The sequence below is a fragment of the Mesoplodon mirus genome (assembly GCF_964341445.2).
Source record: "Mesoplodon mirus genome assembly, chromosome: 1".
NCBI lineage: Eukaryota > Metazoa > Chordata > Mammalia > Artiodactyla > Ziphiidae > Mesoplodon > Mesoplodon mirus.
In genome coordinates, this window is record NC_138976.1 from 20,440,149 (window position 1) to 20,459,036 (window position 18,888).

General features: G+C 51.0%; 1 protein-coding gene across 15 annotated transcripts in view; it reads right to left on the bottom strand.

Moving 5' to 3' along the window:
* Positions 1-14,564: 14,564 nt before the first annotated feature.
* Positions 14,565-18,888, bottom strand: part of RGS3 (regulator of G protein signaling 3) — a 160,276-nt gene continuing 155,952 nt past the window's right edge. For 13 of the 15 annotated variants that reach the window (XM_082613111.1, XM_082613101.1, XM_082613113.1 and 10 more), the window contains 4 exons: positions 17,814-17,915; positions 17,417-17,478; positions 16,628-16,794; positions 14,565-15,531 (listed from right to left, as the gene is read on the bottom strand). In XM_082613111.1, the coding sequence (XP_082469237.1) occupies positions 15,346-15,531; positions 16,628-16,794; positions 17,417-17,478; positions 17,814-17,915 (517 nt within the window). In that variant the 3' untranslated portion in view covers positions 14,565-15,345. Of the gene's footprint in view, positions 15,532-16,627; positions 16,795-17,416; positions 17,479-17,813; positions 17,916-18,014; positions 18,217-18,888 lie in introns of those variants that run through there. The other 2 variants (XM_082613110.1, XM_082613109.1) reach the window with 2 other exon arrangements.

The following is an 18,888-nucleotide window of genomic DNA, read 5'->3' on the forward strand; positions in this document are numbered from 1 at the left end:
TGTGTGAGATTTCCTACACCGGCCACCGCCATCAGACATCTCACTTGACCCTCCTCTGCTCAAAGCCTCTCCCCTCCCCACCATTGGCAAAAAGTCCTTTATGCCAACCAGCATTCCAGGCCCTCTTGGTCTGGCCAGCACCCGCTATTCTCTCTCCTGCACCTCTTCACCTTGCACCCCTCACACCAGCTACAGCCAGTCCCACATGGCCACCTGGTTTTGTTACCTGTGGGAAGAGCTTAGTCCGGGCCTGGCCCACAGGGGACTGCTTAGCAAGACGTGATCCAGAGTCGGCAGAGACACCAGGCTTATGTCCCCCCAGGATTCTGTGCTTGAGATGCCATTGCTCTCCTCTGGCAATTTCTGACTCACACTTAAAGACCCCCCCTTAGTCTTCACCTCCTCCAGGAAGGCTTCCTTGATGCCCACCCCTCCAGGCCAATGTAGGTGCCTTCTTCCCAAGTAGAGCTACCTGGTGGCCCCCAATCCTCCTGTCACTGCCGTCCTATCTAGGTAACTTCGGTCCCCACCCAGCAGCCTGGCATGTCCTCCCCCCAGTCCCCATGGATTTTGGTAGGTCTTATGTCCACTCATCGGTCCTCCTTGCTCTCAGCGCTATGGCTGCCCTCTGTCCCAGCTGCGGGCACCTTACTCCCCCACCTTATCCCAAAGGCCTTGCAGTGCAGAGTCCATTTGGAAAACAGAGTTTACTGACGTTTTTGGAGACAGCGGGGAGCAATTCCAGTGCTGAGAACAAAACAAGTCGACATTCAGAGTCAGGCCGTGTAATTCTCAGGAATTTGTCAACCACCCCTCACCCCAGAGAATGTCTCACTAGCTGGAGGGGGTTGGGGGGGGAACCTGACCTCTGGGAGGGTTCTGGCAATTCTTCCCTCTCCCCACTCAGAGCCCCTCCCCCTTTTCCTGTTATGATGAAGAACTTTGTCTGGTTGGCTCCTTGGAGACCCCGGCGGGGCCCCACCTGAGCCAGATTCACTCTCTGCCGATGTGCAAAGGCATCTGCCGTCTGTTATTTCACATGGCCATTGCTCTGGGCTGAATTGTGCCTCCCCAAATTCCTATCCTGAAGTCCTAACCCCCAGGACCTCAGGATGTGACTGTGTTTGCCGACAGGGCCTTTGAAGAGGTGATGAAGTTAAAATGAGGTCATTAGTGTGGGTCCGAATCCAGTAGTACCAGTGTCCTTATCAGAAGAGGAAATTTAGACCCAGACGCACACAGAGGGAAGACCATGCGAAGACAAAGGGAGAAGGCTGCTGCTGTCTGCAAGCCCAGGAGAAACAACCCTGCTGACACCTTGACCTTGGACTTCTGGCTTCCAGAACTGTGAGAAAACAAATTTTTGTTGGTTAAACTCCCCCAGTCTCTTAGGGCAGCCCAAGGAAGCCGGCACAGATGTCTGGATGCCTCTCTCTCACCGTGCTGTCATCGCCTGTTCGTGGGCCTGTCTCCCCTTTCAGACTGTGAATTCCCCAAAAGCACTGGACAGAGCTGACCTGTCCCTCCCGTGGGGCCTCGTACCCACCAGACCCTGAGAGGTTTGAAGGGCATTTCCTGGGCGAACACCTCCCGAGATAAACAGAACTATGGTCCATGGGTTCATTCAGTCAGCAAATGCTGGCAAGTGGAGAGCGCCGAAAATGCATGTCTCCTCCCTCCTTGGTGCCCACCTGTGGCGCACCCACCTGGCCTCTGTTTCAACCCTCAACAGCCCTGAGAGAAAGGCTCCCCTCCATTTTACAGATGAGTAAACTGAGGCCCGAGGAAGGCGAGTGACGTGCGTGAGGTCATTCATGGAGTCAGAGCCACTAAGCAGGAAAGCCCACGGGGCCCAGGGAGGGTCTGAGACGAGGAGGGCTGGGAATGGAAGGCTCTGCAGCATCCCATCCTCTGGAAGGAGAGACAGAGAGGACATGGGTTTGAATCTCTACTGCTTCTCTTCATTGCTGTGTGTGAGCAAGTTATTGACCTCTCTGAGCCGGGCCTCAGTTTCCACGTCTGTACGACAAGGCTGAGAAAGAGGAGACGGCACGCCTGGTGCTTAGCATGGTGTCCGGCCCACAGAAAGGTCTCAAGAAATGGTGGTGGTGCTGCTCATGAGGACTGTCTTCTGGAATCACCCAGCTGGCCCCGCACCTGGCTCTGCAGGAAGTCTGACAAATAGCTTGCCCTAGAAGCTTTTCCTGCCGGTCAGCATGGGGGGCAGACAACCTCTGCTCCCCTGCCTCTGAGCCCTGTCATTCGCCCTCCTCCGCCTGGCCTCAGTGGCCCATTGTTCTCCCTCCAGGCCCAAACCACTCCAGGCCTGCCAGGAACCAGCCGCTAAAAATAACCCCACCGGAGTGCTGGGGTCCAGCTGCTTATCTCCCTCCGGGGATCAGGAGCTGCCCCCCTCTTCCTGGCCACTACTCTGGGTGAAGTCCAACTTGGCCAGCTCCCAGCTCACCCTCAGGGAGGTCCAAGCTCACACCCACAAAATATTTCGTGGAAAATTCGAGGCCGGCTCTAATTCCCAAAGGGCAGAGGCTCAGTGCAGACTTGGCTTGCGGTGGGTTGGGAGGAAGGGCCTGGAAGAACAGGCAAAGCAAAGAGAAACAGGGAAAGATATTCCAGGTGGCAGGAACAGCAGAAGCAAAGGGAGGAGGGATGAGGCTGAACAGAACAGTGAGAGGCTCTGGGAAGTTTATTTGGGAGAGCAGGAAGGGAGTCTCAAAGGGAAGCTCAGGCTCCGTTGAGCGGATCCCTGAATGCCAGGCAAGGCTTTCCTGACCTTCAAGGCCACGCCTTGCCTGGAGCAGGTGCCCTGGATGCCTTCACTTCCAGGGCGTCCTCTGAGTTCTCCTCCCTAAGGGGTAGTCACAGCCCTGAGGGAGGAGCTGAGGGCTGGCAAGAACAGAGAGAGGTGCCTTTAGCACACCCCTCCAGGCCTCAGGAAGGGGGTTTCTCACCCGTGACATATCATTAGGTGGACTCCGGAGGCTCTGCCTGAGGGCTGTGAACACCAAGCCTGCAGCCATTCAGGCCTTCAACTCTCAACTTCCGAGAGCCTGCTCTGGGCTGGGCCCCGGGCTGGGTGCTGGGGACCCAGACAGCCACTCAGTTCTAGCCCTGCAGGGGCTCACAGTCCAGGGGAGAAAGGGACAAGTGAAGAGGCAAGTCCAGGATTGGGTCATTGGAGTGCAGTGCTGGGACGGCCCAGAGAAGAGCCCTCCTCCAGACTTGGGAAGTCAGCAAAGTATTCCTGGAGGACACACCCCCTGAGCTGAGTCTCAAAGGTTAAGGTGGAGATGGCCATGTGAAGAGATGGCGGGAACCATGTTCCAGGCAGAGGGCAGCGTGTGCAAAGACCCCGGGGTGCAAATGAGTCTACCTGGTGTGTATGCGTGGGCAGGGACAAGGTTAGAGATGGAGTGTGAGGGTAATGAGGCTGGAGAGGTCTTTGGGGGCCAGGTTCTAAACTTTTCTGAGCCCCCCATGGACATAAACATAGTAGTCACCCTGAGGCTGGTGAATGAAATTGTTGGAAAAATGAAAATCAACCAAATTGAGTAGATTAAATCCTACCTTTTAAACTCAGAGTCTGGGAATTGGATCACTGATGATTCAGTAAGGAAGGCCTTGTATCATTTGTACGTTGGGAGTTTGATTAATATGCTGTGCTTAAATCAAGTATATCAATATTATACAGACAGCATCTTCAAAAGTCCTTCCCGGGAGGGCCCAGTCAGGCAGACATGGGTTCTAGAAAAGCCCAGCCTGCACTGGCCTGTGGGTGCCTGCAGCCTGGAGTGAAGAGCTTAGTTCTGGTGAAATATACAGAAGGTAGATCATTCTTCCCCACCCTTGACATCAGGCACAGCCATGTGACTTGTTTTGGCCAATGGGATATTAGCAGACAAGTTTCAAACACAGACTTAAAATACACTTGCACCTGAAAGAAAAATTAATACCAATTCTACACAACCTCTTCTGGAAAATAGAAAAGGAGGGAACACTTCCCAATTTATTTTAGGAAGCTGGTATTACCTTGATACCCAAACCAAATAAAGATAATACAAAGAAAGAAAACTACACACCAATATCCCTCATGTATATGATGCAAAAATCCTTAACAAAACATTAGCAAATAGAACACATGAACATATTTTAAAAATTATACACAATTACCAAATGAAGTTTATTCCAGGGATGCAAAGCTGGTTCAATATTTGATTGGTTCAAAACTCAATCAGTGTAACCCACCACATTCACAGGCTAAAAAAGTAGTCATATGATCATATCAATTGATTTTTTAAAAAACCCGTTTAACAAAATTCAACACCCACTCATGGTAAAAGTTGTCAAGGGACTTCCCTGGTGGCACAGTGGTTAGGAATCCACATGCCAATGCAGGGGACACGGGCTCGAGCCCTGGTCCGGGAAGATCCCACATGCCGAGGAACAACTAAGCCACAACTTAGTTGTGCGCCACAGCTACTGAGCCTGAGCTCTAGAGCTGTGAGCCACAACTACTGAGCCCATGTGCCACAACTACTGAAGCCCGCGCACCTAGAGCCGTGCTCCACAAGAGAAGCTACCACAGTGAGAAGCCCGCATACTGCAACGAAGAGTAGCCCCTGCTCGCCGCAACTAGAGAAAGCCTGTGCATAGCAACAAAGACCCGATGCAGACAAAAATAAATAAATAAAATAAATAAATTTATTTAAAAATAAAAAAATATACAGAAGTCCTCCCAATATTATTTTTTTTTAAATCTCAAAAATTAGGAATAGAGGGCAACTTCCTATATAAATAAATAAACTTCCAATATAAATATATATGTACATATAAATATATGCAAATGAACATGCTATATAAATAAAACAGTTTCCTAAATGAATAAATAACACCTACAAAAAACCTACAGCTGATATCATATTTGTTGGTAAAGACTGAAGCCCAATAAGTCAAGAAAGGGAAATAAATGGCATACAGATCAGAAAGGAAAAAATAAAACTGTCCCCATTTGCAGATGACATGATTGTCTATATAGAAAAATTCAAGGTATCTACCAAAAAAACCTCCTAGAACTATTAAGTAAGTTCAGCAAGGTCACAAGTTACAAGATCAAGGTACAAAAATCCATTGTATTTTTATGTGCTAGCTATGAACATGGGGAAACTGAAATATAATATCATTTACAATCACCAAAAAAGAATGAAATACATAGGTGTAAATCTAACAAAACATGTACAGGACTTGTATGCTGAAAACTACAAAATGCTGACAAAAGAAATCAAAGAAGATTTAAATAAATGAAGAGACATACCATGCTCATGGATTGGAATATTCAACATAGCAAAGATACCAGTTCTCCACAGATTGAAATAAACGTTTAACACAATTACTATCAAAATCTCAGGAAGACTTTTTGTAGATTAGGCAAGATTATCCTAAAATTTATACAGATAGATAAAGGAACTAGGATAACTACCACAATTCTGAAAAAGAATAAAGTGGGAAGAATTATTCTACCTGATTTTAAGACTTATATAGCTACTGTAATCAAGACTATGTGGCATTGATGGAAGGATAGAAACATGAATCAATGACACAGAATAGAGAATCTAGAAATAGACTCATACGAGTATGGCCAACTGATTTTGACAAAGATGCAAAAGGAATTCAATGATAGGATGGCTATAAAAAAATTACAACAAATCTTGGTAAAGATGTGAAGAGATTGGAACCCTCATACACTGCTGGTGAGAATGTACAATGGTAGTCTGGCAGCTCCTCAAAATTTTAAACGTAAGAGTTTATGACTCCAAATCTAGGTATATACATGAGAGAATGGAAAACATATTTCCACACAAAAACTTGTACATGAATGTTCATAGCAACATTATTCATAATAGCCAAAATGTGGAAACAACCCCAATGTCCCTCAACTGATGAATAGATAAATAAAATGTGGTATAGTATGTGATATTTGGAATGTGATATATACAATGGAATATCATCGGGCCATAAAAAGAAATTAAGCACTGATCCATGCTACAAGAAAATGAACTTGAAAACATTACGCTAAGTGAGAGAAGCCAGACAGAAAAGACCACATATTGTATGATTCCATTTATATAAAATGTCCAGAATAGGCAAATCTGTAGAGACAGAAAGGAGATTCATGATTGCCCGGGACTGAGTGAGAAGGGCTATGGGGGAGGGAGTGACTCCTAATAGGTGTGGAGATTTTTTAGGGGATGATGAAAATGTTCTAAAATTGATTGTGGTGATGGTTGTACAACTCTGTGAATATACTAAAAACCATTGAGTTGTATACTTTAAATAGGTGAACTGTATATATGATTATATCCCAATAACGTTGTTATTAAAAAAATAAAAATCAGTGGATGAACGATATTCTTTTCAACAAATGATGCTGGAGCAATTGGACGTCCTTATGCAAAAAATAAACTTCAACCTGAATCTCACATGTTATAGAAGAATTAACTCAAAAGGGATCATAGAATTTAAATGTAAAACTACAAAATTTTTAGAAGAAAACGTAGGAGAAAATCTTCAGGACCTAGGGCGTGGTGAAAAGTTCCTAGATATAACACCAAAAGCATGATCCATAAAAGAAAAAAAAGCTGGTAAATTGGACTTGATCAAAATCCAAAGCTTTTGCTTTGAAAAGATGCTATTAGGAGAATGAAAAGAAGCTACAGATGGAGTGAAATTATTTGCAAATCACATATCTCACAAAGGATTCGTACACAGAACACATAAAGTACTCTCAAAACTAAACAGTAAAAAAGCAAACATGGGCAAAAGACATCTCACCAGAGGATATACAGGCGACAGTAAGTGCATGAAAAGATGTCCAATATAGCTAGCCATTAGGGAAATGCAAATTAAGACCTGGATGAGATAGTACTACATACCTATTAACAGCTAAAATAAAACATAGGGGCAACATTACATGCTGGCAAGGATGCAGAGATCTCTCACAGTCATCTAGTCAGAGGTAGTTTGGCAGCTTCTTAAATAATAAACCTATACTTAAACCATATGACCCAGCAGTGGCACTCCTGGACATTTATCCCAGAGAAATGAAAACTTGTGTCCACACAAAACTCTCTACACGATGGTTCATAGGCACTTTATATGTAATAGCCCCAAATTGGAAACAACCAAAATGTCCCTCAGTAAGTGAATGGTTAAACAAACTATTGTGCATCCAAACCAAGGAACACTACTCAACTCGGCAATAAACAGGATTGAACTATTGACACACACAAGAACTCGTGTGGATCTCAAGGGTATTATGGTGAGTGGAAAAGACAATCTCAAAAGATCACATACTGTGTGATTCTATTTATATAACATTCTTAAAATGACAAAATTATAGAGATGGAGAGCAGATTAGTGGTTGCCAGGAGTTAGGGATGGTGGAAGTGGAGGATGAGTGTGACTATAAAGGGATATTGAGGGAGACCTTCGTGGTGAAATAGTTCTGTATCTTGACTGTGGTCGTGGTCACATAATCTACACATGTGATAAAATGACACAGAACTATACAAACACATAGTACCAATGTCAGATTCTGGTTTCGATATTGTACTATAATTAAGATGTAATTGTTGGGAGAAACTAGGTGCAGGGCACATGGGACCTCTCTGTACTATCTTTGCACAATTTCCTGTGAGTACATAATTATTTCAAAATTGAAAATTGAAAACAAAAACCGCTTTCATGTCAGTGAGAACTTGCCCCAGGTAGGTGCTGACCCTTCGCGGGGTTGGGGGGTGGGGCCGGGAGGGGTGCATGGAGCACAGCTGAGCCCAGCCCATAGTGAAGAGCCAAGTCCAGCCCAGCTCCTCCTGGATCAGTTGACTCTAGCTGACTTGTGGAAGCATAAGGGAGAATAAATGATTGTTGTTTTAAGCTACCGAGCTTTGGAGCGATTTGTTTTTCAGCATTAGTAAGACAATAGCTGACATGTAGTAAGACATGCCAGCTTGCCACGTCTCCTCTCCACTGCCCTAAGAGGATGGATGTCTGTCACTGGTGACTGTGGCAGAGACACCTAGTTGTTCCCCAACATCCACTCTACCCTTCTGTTACCCCAAAGTAATAGAACCTCTGGTTTTTATCTAGTCATATGGCTAGCTGGATTCAGACTACATTTTCCAGCCTCTCTTGTAAGGAAGTGCGGCCCTGTGACCAAGCCCTGACCAATGTGATATAAAGGAAAGTGTCATATGACAGTTTATGGGAGCCTTCTCTAAGAAATAATTGACATCCACCTTTTGCCCTCTCTTTCTTACCCCTTCACTCTTCCCACATGCAGAAGTGATGGCTGGAACTCAAGCAGCCATTGTGGACATGAAGTGGAAGTTCCAATATGAGGATGGAAAAGCAACAAAGTACAAGGAATTAGGTTCCTGATGATCATGGAGATGCCATACTAGCCCTGGTATATATCAATTTCCTTTATGTGAGAGAGGCTACAAACGTCTATCTTATGTTTTCTGTCACTCACAACAGAACACAATCTTTACTTATACAGTAGCTTCTTACCTGTTTTCATGAATTTATTTTGTGTAACTACTAACCATGCTAAGGACCACTATATGCCTCCCATCCATTGAATAAGTATTTATTAAGCACTTACTATGTGTCAGGCAATGTAATAATGCTGGGAAAACAGTAAGAAGCAGCACAGACGTGGCCCCTACCCTCAAAGGCTTTATAGTTGAGAGGAAAAGACAGCAATTAAGTGAACGCATATGTATAAGTAATTACCATCTATAACAAGGGCCATGAAAGAGAGGCACAAGGCACTTTGTGAGCAGGAAGCAGGGCCCTCCTCTAGTCAGGGCTATCAGGGAAGGCTTCCCTGAGGAAGTGACATCTAATCTGCCCTCTAGGGGAAGAGGGGATAGGAATACAGCTTAGTGCTTAAAAGCATGGGCTTGGACCCAGTCAACCTGAGTTCAAAAATCATCGCCCTCTTGTTAACATGTAACCTTGAGCAAGGCACAACCTCTCTGTGCCTCAGTTTTCTTGTCTGAGAAATAGGGTTTTATTTAATTAAACACTTATATAGGATTTACAATGTGCTAGGCACTGCTCTAAGTACTTTACAGGTGTTAACCCTTTTACTTCTCATTATAGCTACCTTATGGTACTAGTGCTATTCCTATCCCCAAATACAGATGGGTAAACTGAGGCCCAGAAAGTGAAGCAACTTGCCCCAGGTCACACAAATGAGTGGAAGAGCTGGGAGTTACCCCAAGTGATCTGGCTCCAGAATACATCCTCAGGACACTACACTGTAGTGGTTAATGACACTGGCTCTTGACTCATGGGGTTGCTGTGAGCATAAAATAAGAAAGTGTCAGTCAAATACTTAGCACACTGCCTGGCAAACATTAAGTGCTCAATAAATGTTAGCTATTATTATTGTCATTATCATTAGCAAGTACGGGAGAAGGGAAAGAGTGTTCTAGGCAGAGGGAAACGCACATACAAAGGCCCTGAGGTGGAAGGGAGCATGGTGCGTTCAAGGACCTGAAAGCAGAGCAGAAGGGCTGGATGCAGAGAGCTCACAGGCTGCTTTTATCCTTCACAACAACCCTATTAGTGGGAACTATTATTACCCCCTCTTTATAAATGAGGACACAGTGGCTCAGAGAGGTTAAGTGACTTGCCTGAGGTCACACAGCAAATAAGCGTCTGAGCCTGAACTCAAACCAGGTCTGTCAGCCTCCAAAGCCCACGCTCCAAGTCACTGCAGGCTCCAGGGATGGAGCCAGTCCTCCTGCAAGAACACTTCAGAGGGAAACGCAAATACAGCCCAAGGTGTCAGAGTCAGAGGGCTCCTTGCAGGGAATGCTCTGACCTGGGCTCAGTGTGTGTGTGGCAGAGGCAGGGTGGGGTGTGGACCTTACCTCAAGGGAAGGAGCATAAATAACCAGCAGATCCTTCCTCAGCCCAGCCTGACTAGAGGATGTGGAGGGCTTGACCCAAGGGGTGTGAACCCATGGAGACTCAGGGACCAGTGGTCAATAGACTGCTCCATCCAAGCCCCTCCAGTCTTCTGGGGAAGTGGCTAAACCTGTTTTTAGAATCCTAACACACACACACACACACACACACACACACACACACACACACACACCACATACACCAACACACTTGGCCTGAATCCCAGCCCTCACATCACACAAAGTGCCATCTGCCCCTTGGGAAGGTCCTCAGACAGGAGGAAAACCAGAAGAAAACAACAGGAGAGGGGAGGGGCCTCATCCAAGGTCACTCGAGAGCTGGGGACAGATCTGGAGGTAGGGCAGCTGCCTGGCAGAATCCGTGCTATTCAGTTGCCCCTGAAACGGCAGGTAGGACTCTGCTGAGCCCACTGGGGCCTGGGGCCCGGGGCCCAAGGCCATCCTCTTGGGGCCTTGCCCTTGTCTTGAGTCACCAGCCATCAAGTTAAAACTGGCTGTGGAGTAGAGGTGGGGCCGCTTCCCCCTGCACAGCTGGTGGGGCTGGGCGTGACCTCACCTCTTGGATCCCTCGGTCGCAGCCCCAGGCCTCCCTCCCTCCCTCCACCCTGACATGGGCCGCCCTCCGTGGTCGACCCTGTGCTGAGGGTTTACACATATTCATTATCTCAGTGAGTCCACGAGAGTCCCATGAGGCGGGATTATCATTCCCATTTTACAGATGAGATGACTGAGTGTCGGAAAGGTAAAGCAACTTCTCACACAGCTCTACTGAGAGCTGACATTCAGGACCAGATATCCCCCCACACACTTAAGCTCCCGCCATTCGTCGACCTTCCTGAGAAAAGCTCTGCCCTCAAGCCAAGGAGAATCTGAGTTAAGAGCCCCCGAACCAAGCCACCAGATCTCTCAGGCTGCCTGGAGGCGAGGCTGCCTGGGAGTTAGGGTTGGGGTCCCAGTTCCTACTCAGCCACGACATACTTGTCCACTTTCTCTGAACCTTAACTTTCCCACTTGTAAAATGAAAACAACACTCAGACCCTCTCCAGGCCTGTTGTGAGGCCCGGTGGAGACGAGGCAGGGAATGCCCTTGGTGTGCAGCCACCGCCATCACTCACTTTTTATCTGCAACCTGGCACTGCCCTCTCCCAGCCCCAGCTATGCCTTCACTCCCATTGTGCTGAGCAGGCCCAGATCAGCCCCACGGCTCTTCCTCAACCCCCTCCGCGCCCCACCCCCGCACCCCCTTGTCTCCTCCAACCCAAGGGGGTGGTCCCCCGGCAGCAGGGGGCCCAGGGTACCCCCTTCCCTCCTGCCTGACCCAGCCAGGGAGAGGACAGGCAAAGCCAGATGTTTCACAGATGTTGCAGATTATAAGCAAAACAACAGCACAGGAGCGTCTTCTCTGAGGCCCAGGGTCTGTTTCTTGAGGGCCTGAAAGCACTGAGAGAGAGGCAGGGGCGAAAGGCAGGCTTCGGCAGGAAGAGAGGTGAATCGGAGACTTTCTAGGGTAGGATGTCAGCGGGAGGGATGCAGGGAGGAGACATTAGACAGAGGGTCCAGGGGCAGCAAGGCAGGGAGGTGGGGGTAGGGAGCTCGGGGGAGTCTGGTGGGAGCAGGGAGGAGTGGAGTGGGAGAACTGGGCAAGCCTGTGGGGGGCTGCCTGGGCAGGAGGCCTGCGGGGGCTACTGCTGACCTGCCTCCATTGCCCCACCCCACCCCACCCCAGGATCCCAGCTTCACCAGGGAAGAACTTTAGAACCCCCAAGAGGCTCCCAGGCCCTCCTGAGCTGCCTCAGGAGGTATTAAGCTCCCCGTCACAGGAGGGATGCAAGTAGAAACCCATGAAGGGACCCAAGCACCAGGCAGCAGTTGGATCCAGATGGTCTCTTCCATGCTGGAGAGTCTGGGAGGCCATATCTGCCCCCAGCCAGGCCAAGAGGCCAAGAGCATGAGGGACTTGACTGGTCCATAAGGCAACGGCTGAAGTTGCCACAGGCAGGCCCGTGCTGAATCTCCTCCCACTGGCATCCAACCAAGAGGCATCACTGTGCCCTCTCCCCTTTCCACCCTTCACACCGTATTTGCCAGCTGACCCCAACTGCTCACAGCCAGGCCAAGACTGGGCAGTGGTTCAGGGACAGACTGTTTCTGACTTACTCCCTAGAACAGGCTGGCTTTGTCCTCCAGCAAAACCATTCCTGGAAGGACAGGGATCTGGGGTCTGAGAATAAAGGCTCCCTGTCCACTAATCAGGGTAGAGAATGAGCTTTGCTGCCTCCCCGTGACCCTGAAAATGATGTGGCTGACGGCCTCTCGTGTTGGAGGAGCACGTCCCTGTGCCAGGCACTGAGCTAAACTTGCTGCAAACGACCTCGCTGAGCCACTGTGACTCTGAGGTAGGTGCCAATATGCACAATTTATAGATGAGAAAACTGAGGCAGAGAGACTACAAGACTTTTTTTTTTTCCAAAGATTTGTAGCTAGTAGTAAGTGGTGAAACCAGGGGCTGAATCCTAGAGCCTGACTCCAGGGCCTGGGCCTTGCACCTCTACACAGTGCTATTTCCCTACCTCTGCCTCGGTCTTCCCATCTGTGAGATGGGAAAGGAGCTGGACATGATGACCTCACAGTTCCCAGATCCCACATCGACCAGCCTGGGATTGCCAGATGGAGACCAAGGGGACTGCTCCTCCCTCACATACGAAAGAAGAAATGGGGAGCAGTCCAGATAACATACAGGTAAGGGGACTGTGGCCTAAGGCGGTGAGGGCTGTGCCTAAGGCCCCCAGGAGCCCAGGCGGGGGTAGGGCAGGCGGATCCAGGCGCCTTTCCAGGCTGCTCTCCAGCTGTTCAGTGTAGCCAAAGCAGCTTGGAGGCCAAGGGCCCCATGTGTGAGTAATGGAAACCAGGCAGTGGGGCCTTCCGAAATGGGAATTCCATCTGCCTGACTTGGTTCTCCTGGATGGTGGTTTCCATGGTAACTTGGGAATGGGAAGGTGGAGGGCCTGGCCCAAGGCCGAATCCCTGGAACCTAAAGAAAGGGGAAGGTGAGTCTCCTTGATGGCCCAGTGTCTCCTCCAAGCAGAGGATGCCACAGCGAGGCCAGGCGGGCTGAGACCCGCAAGTCCCAGGCACTGACGTCAGCTCTACTGCTACCATTTTGGGGAACAGGAGTTGTGTTGCAGTCCTCTGTGGGCCTTGCTTTTTCCAGCTGTCAGGTCCCCAAATCTCAGGCTTGGACACCTGAAAGGTTCCCTCAGTCTGATCGAGGAGCACATCTCTGTCCCCCGTCCTTCCAGAGTCATTGAGGCACTGGCAGCTCTGCCGTGAGAAAGCCCTTCACCATTTACAAAGCCAAACAGGGCTCAATGGCCAGGTCCACTGCCAGGCCCTTGGTGCCTGGAAGAAGACCCAGCCCCACTCCTGGAGAAGCTCACACGCTGGTGCTAGGGGAAAAGGCTGTAACACCTATTAAGAACCTATTGTATGCCTGGCCCCAGAGACCACCGTTTCTGATGCTCTCCTTCTACAGGGGGGAACCTGGGGCTGGCCTTGCTCAGGGAGATCAGCAAGGGAAGGCAGGGAGGAGGGTGGCTGCACAGCCCCATATCCTTTGCATCTCCAAGTCCCGGTGGGCAGACCTGAACCCAAAACCCCACGCAGGGAACAAGCTCCAAGGAGATGGGGCCCAGCCCCTCCTGTACCCACTCTGTCTGCCTTCATCTAAGTCAGCCCAGCTGAGCCAGTCCCCGCCCCAGGCCACACCCTGGTCCCTGCCTCCGGACCCTGGCAGGTGGAACGTGTGGGCATCAGGGGCAGCTTTGCATCAGCTTGGCCAGGCTCTCTTCTACCCCTCTAAGTGAGGGGGTCCAGGGCCTCCTCTGAACTGTGGCTTCAAACAAGGCCTTTCCTAAATTTGTATCTCCTGTTAGGCACAGAGGGGCAAGTCTCCCCCAGGGCCACAGAGGGACTCTCTGGGAACCCTACCCCCCATCCCGACCTCCCCAGCTCTTCCTCTGTCCCAAAGGCCTCCATGAGCCTGCCTGCCTGCAGCTGCCACCCTGCCTGAGGTTCTGGCCCCATCCACCTCCACCAATCATCCCTGTGCTACCTGAAAGTTCCACTAGAATCTCAGGGTGTGGCAGGGCAGAGAAGTGAAGGAACTTGCTGAAGGTCACGGAGCCAGTTAGCAGCCCAGCTAGGACTCCATCCAGTAGCTGGTAGAGGACGGCAATCCAGAGAGCAGGCTTTGCAGCCAGGTGGGCTTAGGCTGAACCCTGTCTCTGCCACTTGCCAGCTGTGGACAAGTCACCTTACCTGCCTGGGCTTCACCTGCCTCATGTGTAAAACGGGGATAACCCCCACCTCCCAGGCTCGCAGTGAAGATGAGATGGTAAGTAGAACAAGCCTGGCACAGCACCTGGCACAGAGGAGGCGGTTGTCAGGGATGGCAAGAGAGGAGAAGAAGCTGGACTGACAGCCCACCCAGCAGCCGTCCCAGCCCCAGTCACCCTGGGAAGCCTTGAAACCAGGAACACACAGAAAGGGTCAAGAACAAAAAATAACACAGGGCTTTTATTTGCTCCTGAACTCGGCCGCTGTGTGGTCTGAGGGTGCCATGCTTTCCCAGAGGCCCCGGGGGACCCCTCACTCAGGGGTGCTGGATTTTGGTGTGAGGTCAGACTGCAGCCCCCGCCCCTCTGGGCCTTGTCAGTCCATCAGGCCCAGCTATCCGCCATTGGGGCTTGGGACCAGCAGATCCCCTGAAACTGGAAAATGGTGCCCACCTTCTCCGCAAGGTGGCTTTTCACAAGGCGTTGGTTAAAATATTGCACTTGTAAATCAGGAAAACTGATGAGGCAAAGGTTTCCTATTACAGGACGAGATGCCAAGCATCCAACTGCTGCTTAAATAAATAAAACTCAAGGAGGGGGTCTGAGCTGTGAGTCCAAGTGACCCCCCCCGGAGAGCCCCAGGGCCCAGGCCTCGGCCCCCTGCCCATCAGCCAGTTCTTTAAGGAACTTGGTCATTGCGAAGTCTGCGCAGCAGGAAGCAGCAGCTCCAGATCTGGCTCAGCCAGCGCCCCTAACCTGCCAGGGCCCTTGGGCCCCCTCGTACCAGGGCAGTGGGGGCCCAGCGGGGCCAGTCCCTCTACTCCTCCAGTGGCCTGGGCCTGTCTTGGTCCAGGCCTCTCATGCAAATGTCCGTCTGTCTGTCCGGACACAGCCTCTGGGGGCTCACTTGCCTCCTCTGTCGCAGTGGGTAGGGAGGCAGGTGGGGAGGGGCCCAGCCCGCCTGGTGTGAACGCTGAGCTCTACCCCAGTGGCCCCTAAAGCGGGGGACTCATCTTCTTCTGGTTAATGAGGTCCAGGTAGAGGTCCGAGCGGAGGAAGCGTGGGTACGAGTCCTTCTCCATGAGCCCGAAGATGCGCTTCTGCGCCAGATCGAAGCAGCCCCGCGTGACGCTCTGCAGGTTGTCCTTGGTGTGCTCCCGTGTGTACGAGTCCAGGTTTACCTGTGGAGGCCGAGGGTGACATGGTCAAGGCTGCCTGCAAGAAGCTGCTCCTAGGGGCCAGGGGCCGGGACAGGACCTGCCCAGCCTCTCACCCCCAAGCCCTTCTGCTCCACATCTTAAGGTTCAGAGGGGAGGCCCGCAGGTTAGCGGAATCAAGTCCTGGCTTGGTCACTTACTGTAGGGGTAGTAGAGTTTATAGGGCCCGAAATCACTGCCTCTAGGGTCAGGCTACCCAAGTTCAAATCCCAGCAGTGCCACATCTAGGTGTGTGACCTTAAGCAAATCACTTAAGTGCTCTGAGCCTCAAACGTCTTATGTATAGGGTAGCATAATAGTACATTCCTCAGACTTCCCTGGTGGCGCAGTGGTTAAGAATCCGCCTGCCAATGCAAGGGACATGGGTTTGATCCCTGGTCCAGGAAGATCCTACATGCCACGGAGCAACTAAGCCTGTGCACCACAACTACTGAAGCTTGTGTGTCCTAGAGCCCACGTGCCGCAACTACTGAGCCTGCATGCTGCAACCACTCAAGCCCACGGGCCTAGAGCCCGTGCTCCGCAACAAGAGAAGCCACCGCAATAAGAAGCCCGCGCACCGCAACAAAGACCCAACGCAGCCAATAAATAAATAAATAAATAAAATTAATTTTAAAAATTAAAAAAAAATAGTACATTCCTCAAAGAGTTGTGAAAATTAAGCATGATCATCCATATTAAGCAGACACAGCTGGCACACAGGAAGCACTCAATACCTGTTAGGCTCTCTGACACTGTCTCCTCATTTTTAAAATGAAAATAATATTAAAACTTATTTTACAAGTTGTCATGAGGGTTAAATATGAGCGCTCATACGTGAAGGGCTTAGCATGTGCCTGGCACCCAGCAGCACATCGACAGTGGCCATTTTTGTTATCAGTCAGGATTCTGTTCTTCCCGGGGCCCCAGCCTGCTTCCTCTTCAACCTGGCACATGGTCCCGAGAGTCACTCTGGTCCTTCCCCTTCCTGAGCTCCTCTTTGAGGCTTCCAGGCACCCCAATCACTGAGAGGCCACTGGGCATGGGGATGGGGGCCCGAGGGCCCAGCCCAAAGCCCTACCTCCTTGCACGCCTGGATCGCGATGTACTCAGCAAAGATCTTCTTGGCCTTGGCCGCCATCTTGGACTGTGACTTGACCTTCTTGAAGTCCTCGCATGCCAGCCAGAATTCCAGGTTCTCCTCACTAAACTCAGTGCGGAGGAAGGCTTGGAACACCGCTAGCCCATCTGTGAGGAGAGGCCCAGATCCTGGGGTGAGAGGCCAGACCAGCCCCTCCTGTCCTCAGGCCCCCCAGCTTACCCTCCTGGGGCCTTTCAGGTGCAGCTGCTGGGATCTTAGTAAACTGACCCACTCATGAGAGCCAGGAACCCTGGGATATGGTCCCACCACTGCCATTGCCTCTTTGTGGGCCTTGGCCAGGTCACTCCCCATCTGTGCCTCAGTTTCCTCATCTGTCAAATGGGGATCATCAGCCTTATTTCCTGGAGCCCTGTGAGGATCAGAGGGGTTCCCACCCACGAGATGGCAGGCGCATTTGGCCCAGTGTAAGCCCTCAGTACATGGAAATGTTTATTGTTATTCTGGGAATATGGGTCTGAGCACACAGGTCCCAACGGCCTCTGGCAGGCAGTGCCAGCTCCCATGGACAGGGAGGGGCTGGCAGCAGCCGGCTCCAAGGCCAGACCAAGGGCCTCGGCCTTTCCCAATGGTAGGGACACCTAACTGGGCCCAGGAAAGAGGGAAAGGTAACCTCTGCAGAGCCAGACGCACTCTCTGGGCCTGGGAGAGGAGGAAAGGAGGAGGGGGGAGAGACACAGGGAGGGAACAGGCCAGCTGGCCCCCACTTACATTTGTGGACCAGCAGCTTCTCCAAGGACTCGCCCCACTTGAGTGCTTCCTCTGAGGTGGGCCTGAGGGGTGAGGCAAGGGGCACAGTGAGGGAAGTGGGGCGGCTAGGGCTGGGTGACCTCTGTCAGCTGCCTTGGCCCACAAAGTAGCTTAGCCCGGTTGGGGAGCCCAGGAGGGGGCCGGCATCACTTCTATCCCCACCTCTGCCCCTCCCTGGTCATCCTTCCCAGGACAGCATCTCCCCATGAGGGCGACTCATGCCGGGTGCCAGGCTCCCTCTACGAGAGCCTCCATCGCCCCAGAGCTGGATCAAGCCAACAGCCTTCTCGCTTAACCCCACTCCCACAGGGACCAGTGAGTGTCTGAGGGGGGCCCAGGGGGGCCAGAGAGGACTTACTTGAATGACTTCGTCACTTTGTCTGCCTTGCCCGCTGGCTGGGCCCCAGGGGATTCATTCCGCCGCCTGAAGATGCCCAGCTTGTTCTTCATGTCCTTGGCTCTGGAGACAGAAGCAGAAAACGGGGTCGGTCAGCCTGGCACACTCGGCCGCTGCAAATTCAGGGTCGGGAGGGGGAAGGCTGGGGTGAGGGGCACCTACTCCTTCATGGTGTGCCTCCTCTGGAGGTTCCCGTTCCGAGTGAGGTACATGCCTCGGAGCATCGCTGTAGGGCCCCCCACCTTGTTGCCTGCGACCGTCTGCTGGGAGCACCCCAGGCTCCTGTTCCCAACCCGCGTCCCAGGCGGCAATGGTGTGGGCAGCAGCCGAGCGCTCGCTGAGATCCCAGCTGGAGGACTGGACTCCCAGGCACAGGCTGGGCTGGGACTCAGACAGGAGGAGCCAGGAAATGGGAGGGACCAGGACCGGAGCAGAAAAAAAAATATCCCTCCTGGCCAACCCTGAGAGGGAGCCTGTGAAAGGGGCATGTGTCTGTAAGGGGCGGCCTCTGGGGCCCGCCCAGGCAGGAAGCCAGACCCATTATTTGTGACTGGCCTCCCCGTTGCCATGGCAGCGCCCTGGGAAGGAGGAGAAAACAAGTCAGCAAATTGCTGGGAGGGAAGGCGGGAGGGAGGGGGAGGCTCTGCCCACCTGGGTGGCAGGACCCAGGCTATTTTTAGCCAAGTACCATTTTTAGCCCTGCCATTCCCCCAGGCAGATTTCAGCCCTGGGCAAGCTGCTGGCAAGAAAGGGGTTAAGTGTCTCATGCTCATGTTTGCCTCCCCCTTGTCCCTAGACCCCTACTCTGGGCACCTCCTAGAGAACAGTTCCTGCCAGAAGACAGCTCAGCCTGTCATTGGCTTTGGATACATCCATCCATGAACATGCAGAATGTCCCACAAAGTTTCAGTAGTTTTAAGCTTGAATAACTTCAAAAGTACAAATCCTGTAAACTCTCAAAAACATCATTTGAAATGAATTAATTTTTTCCTGCATATTTAGTCTTATGACTTTTGAGTAATAAATTTTTTGTTTT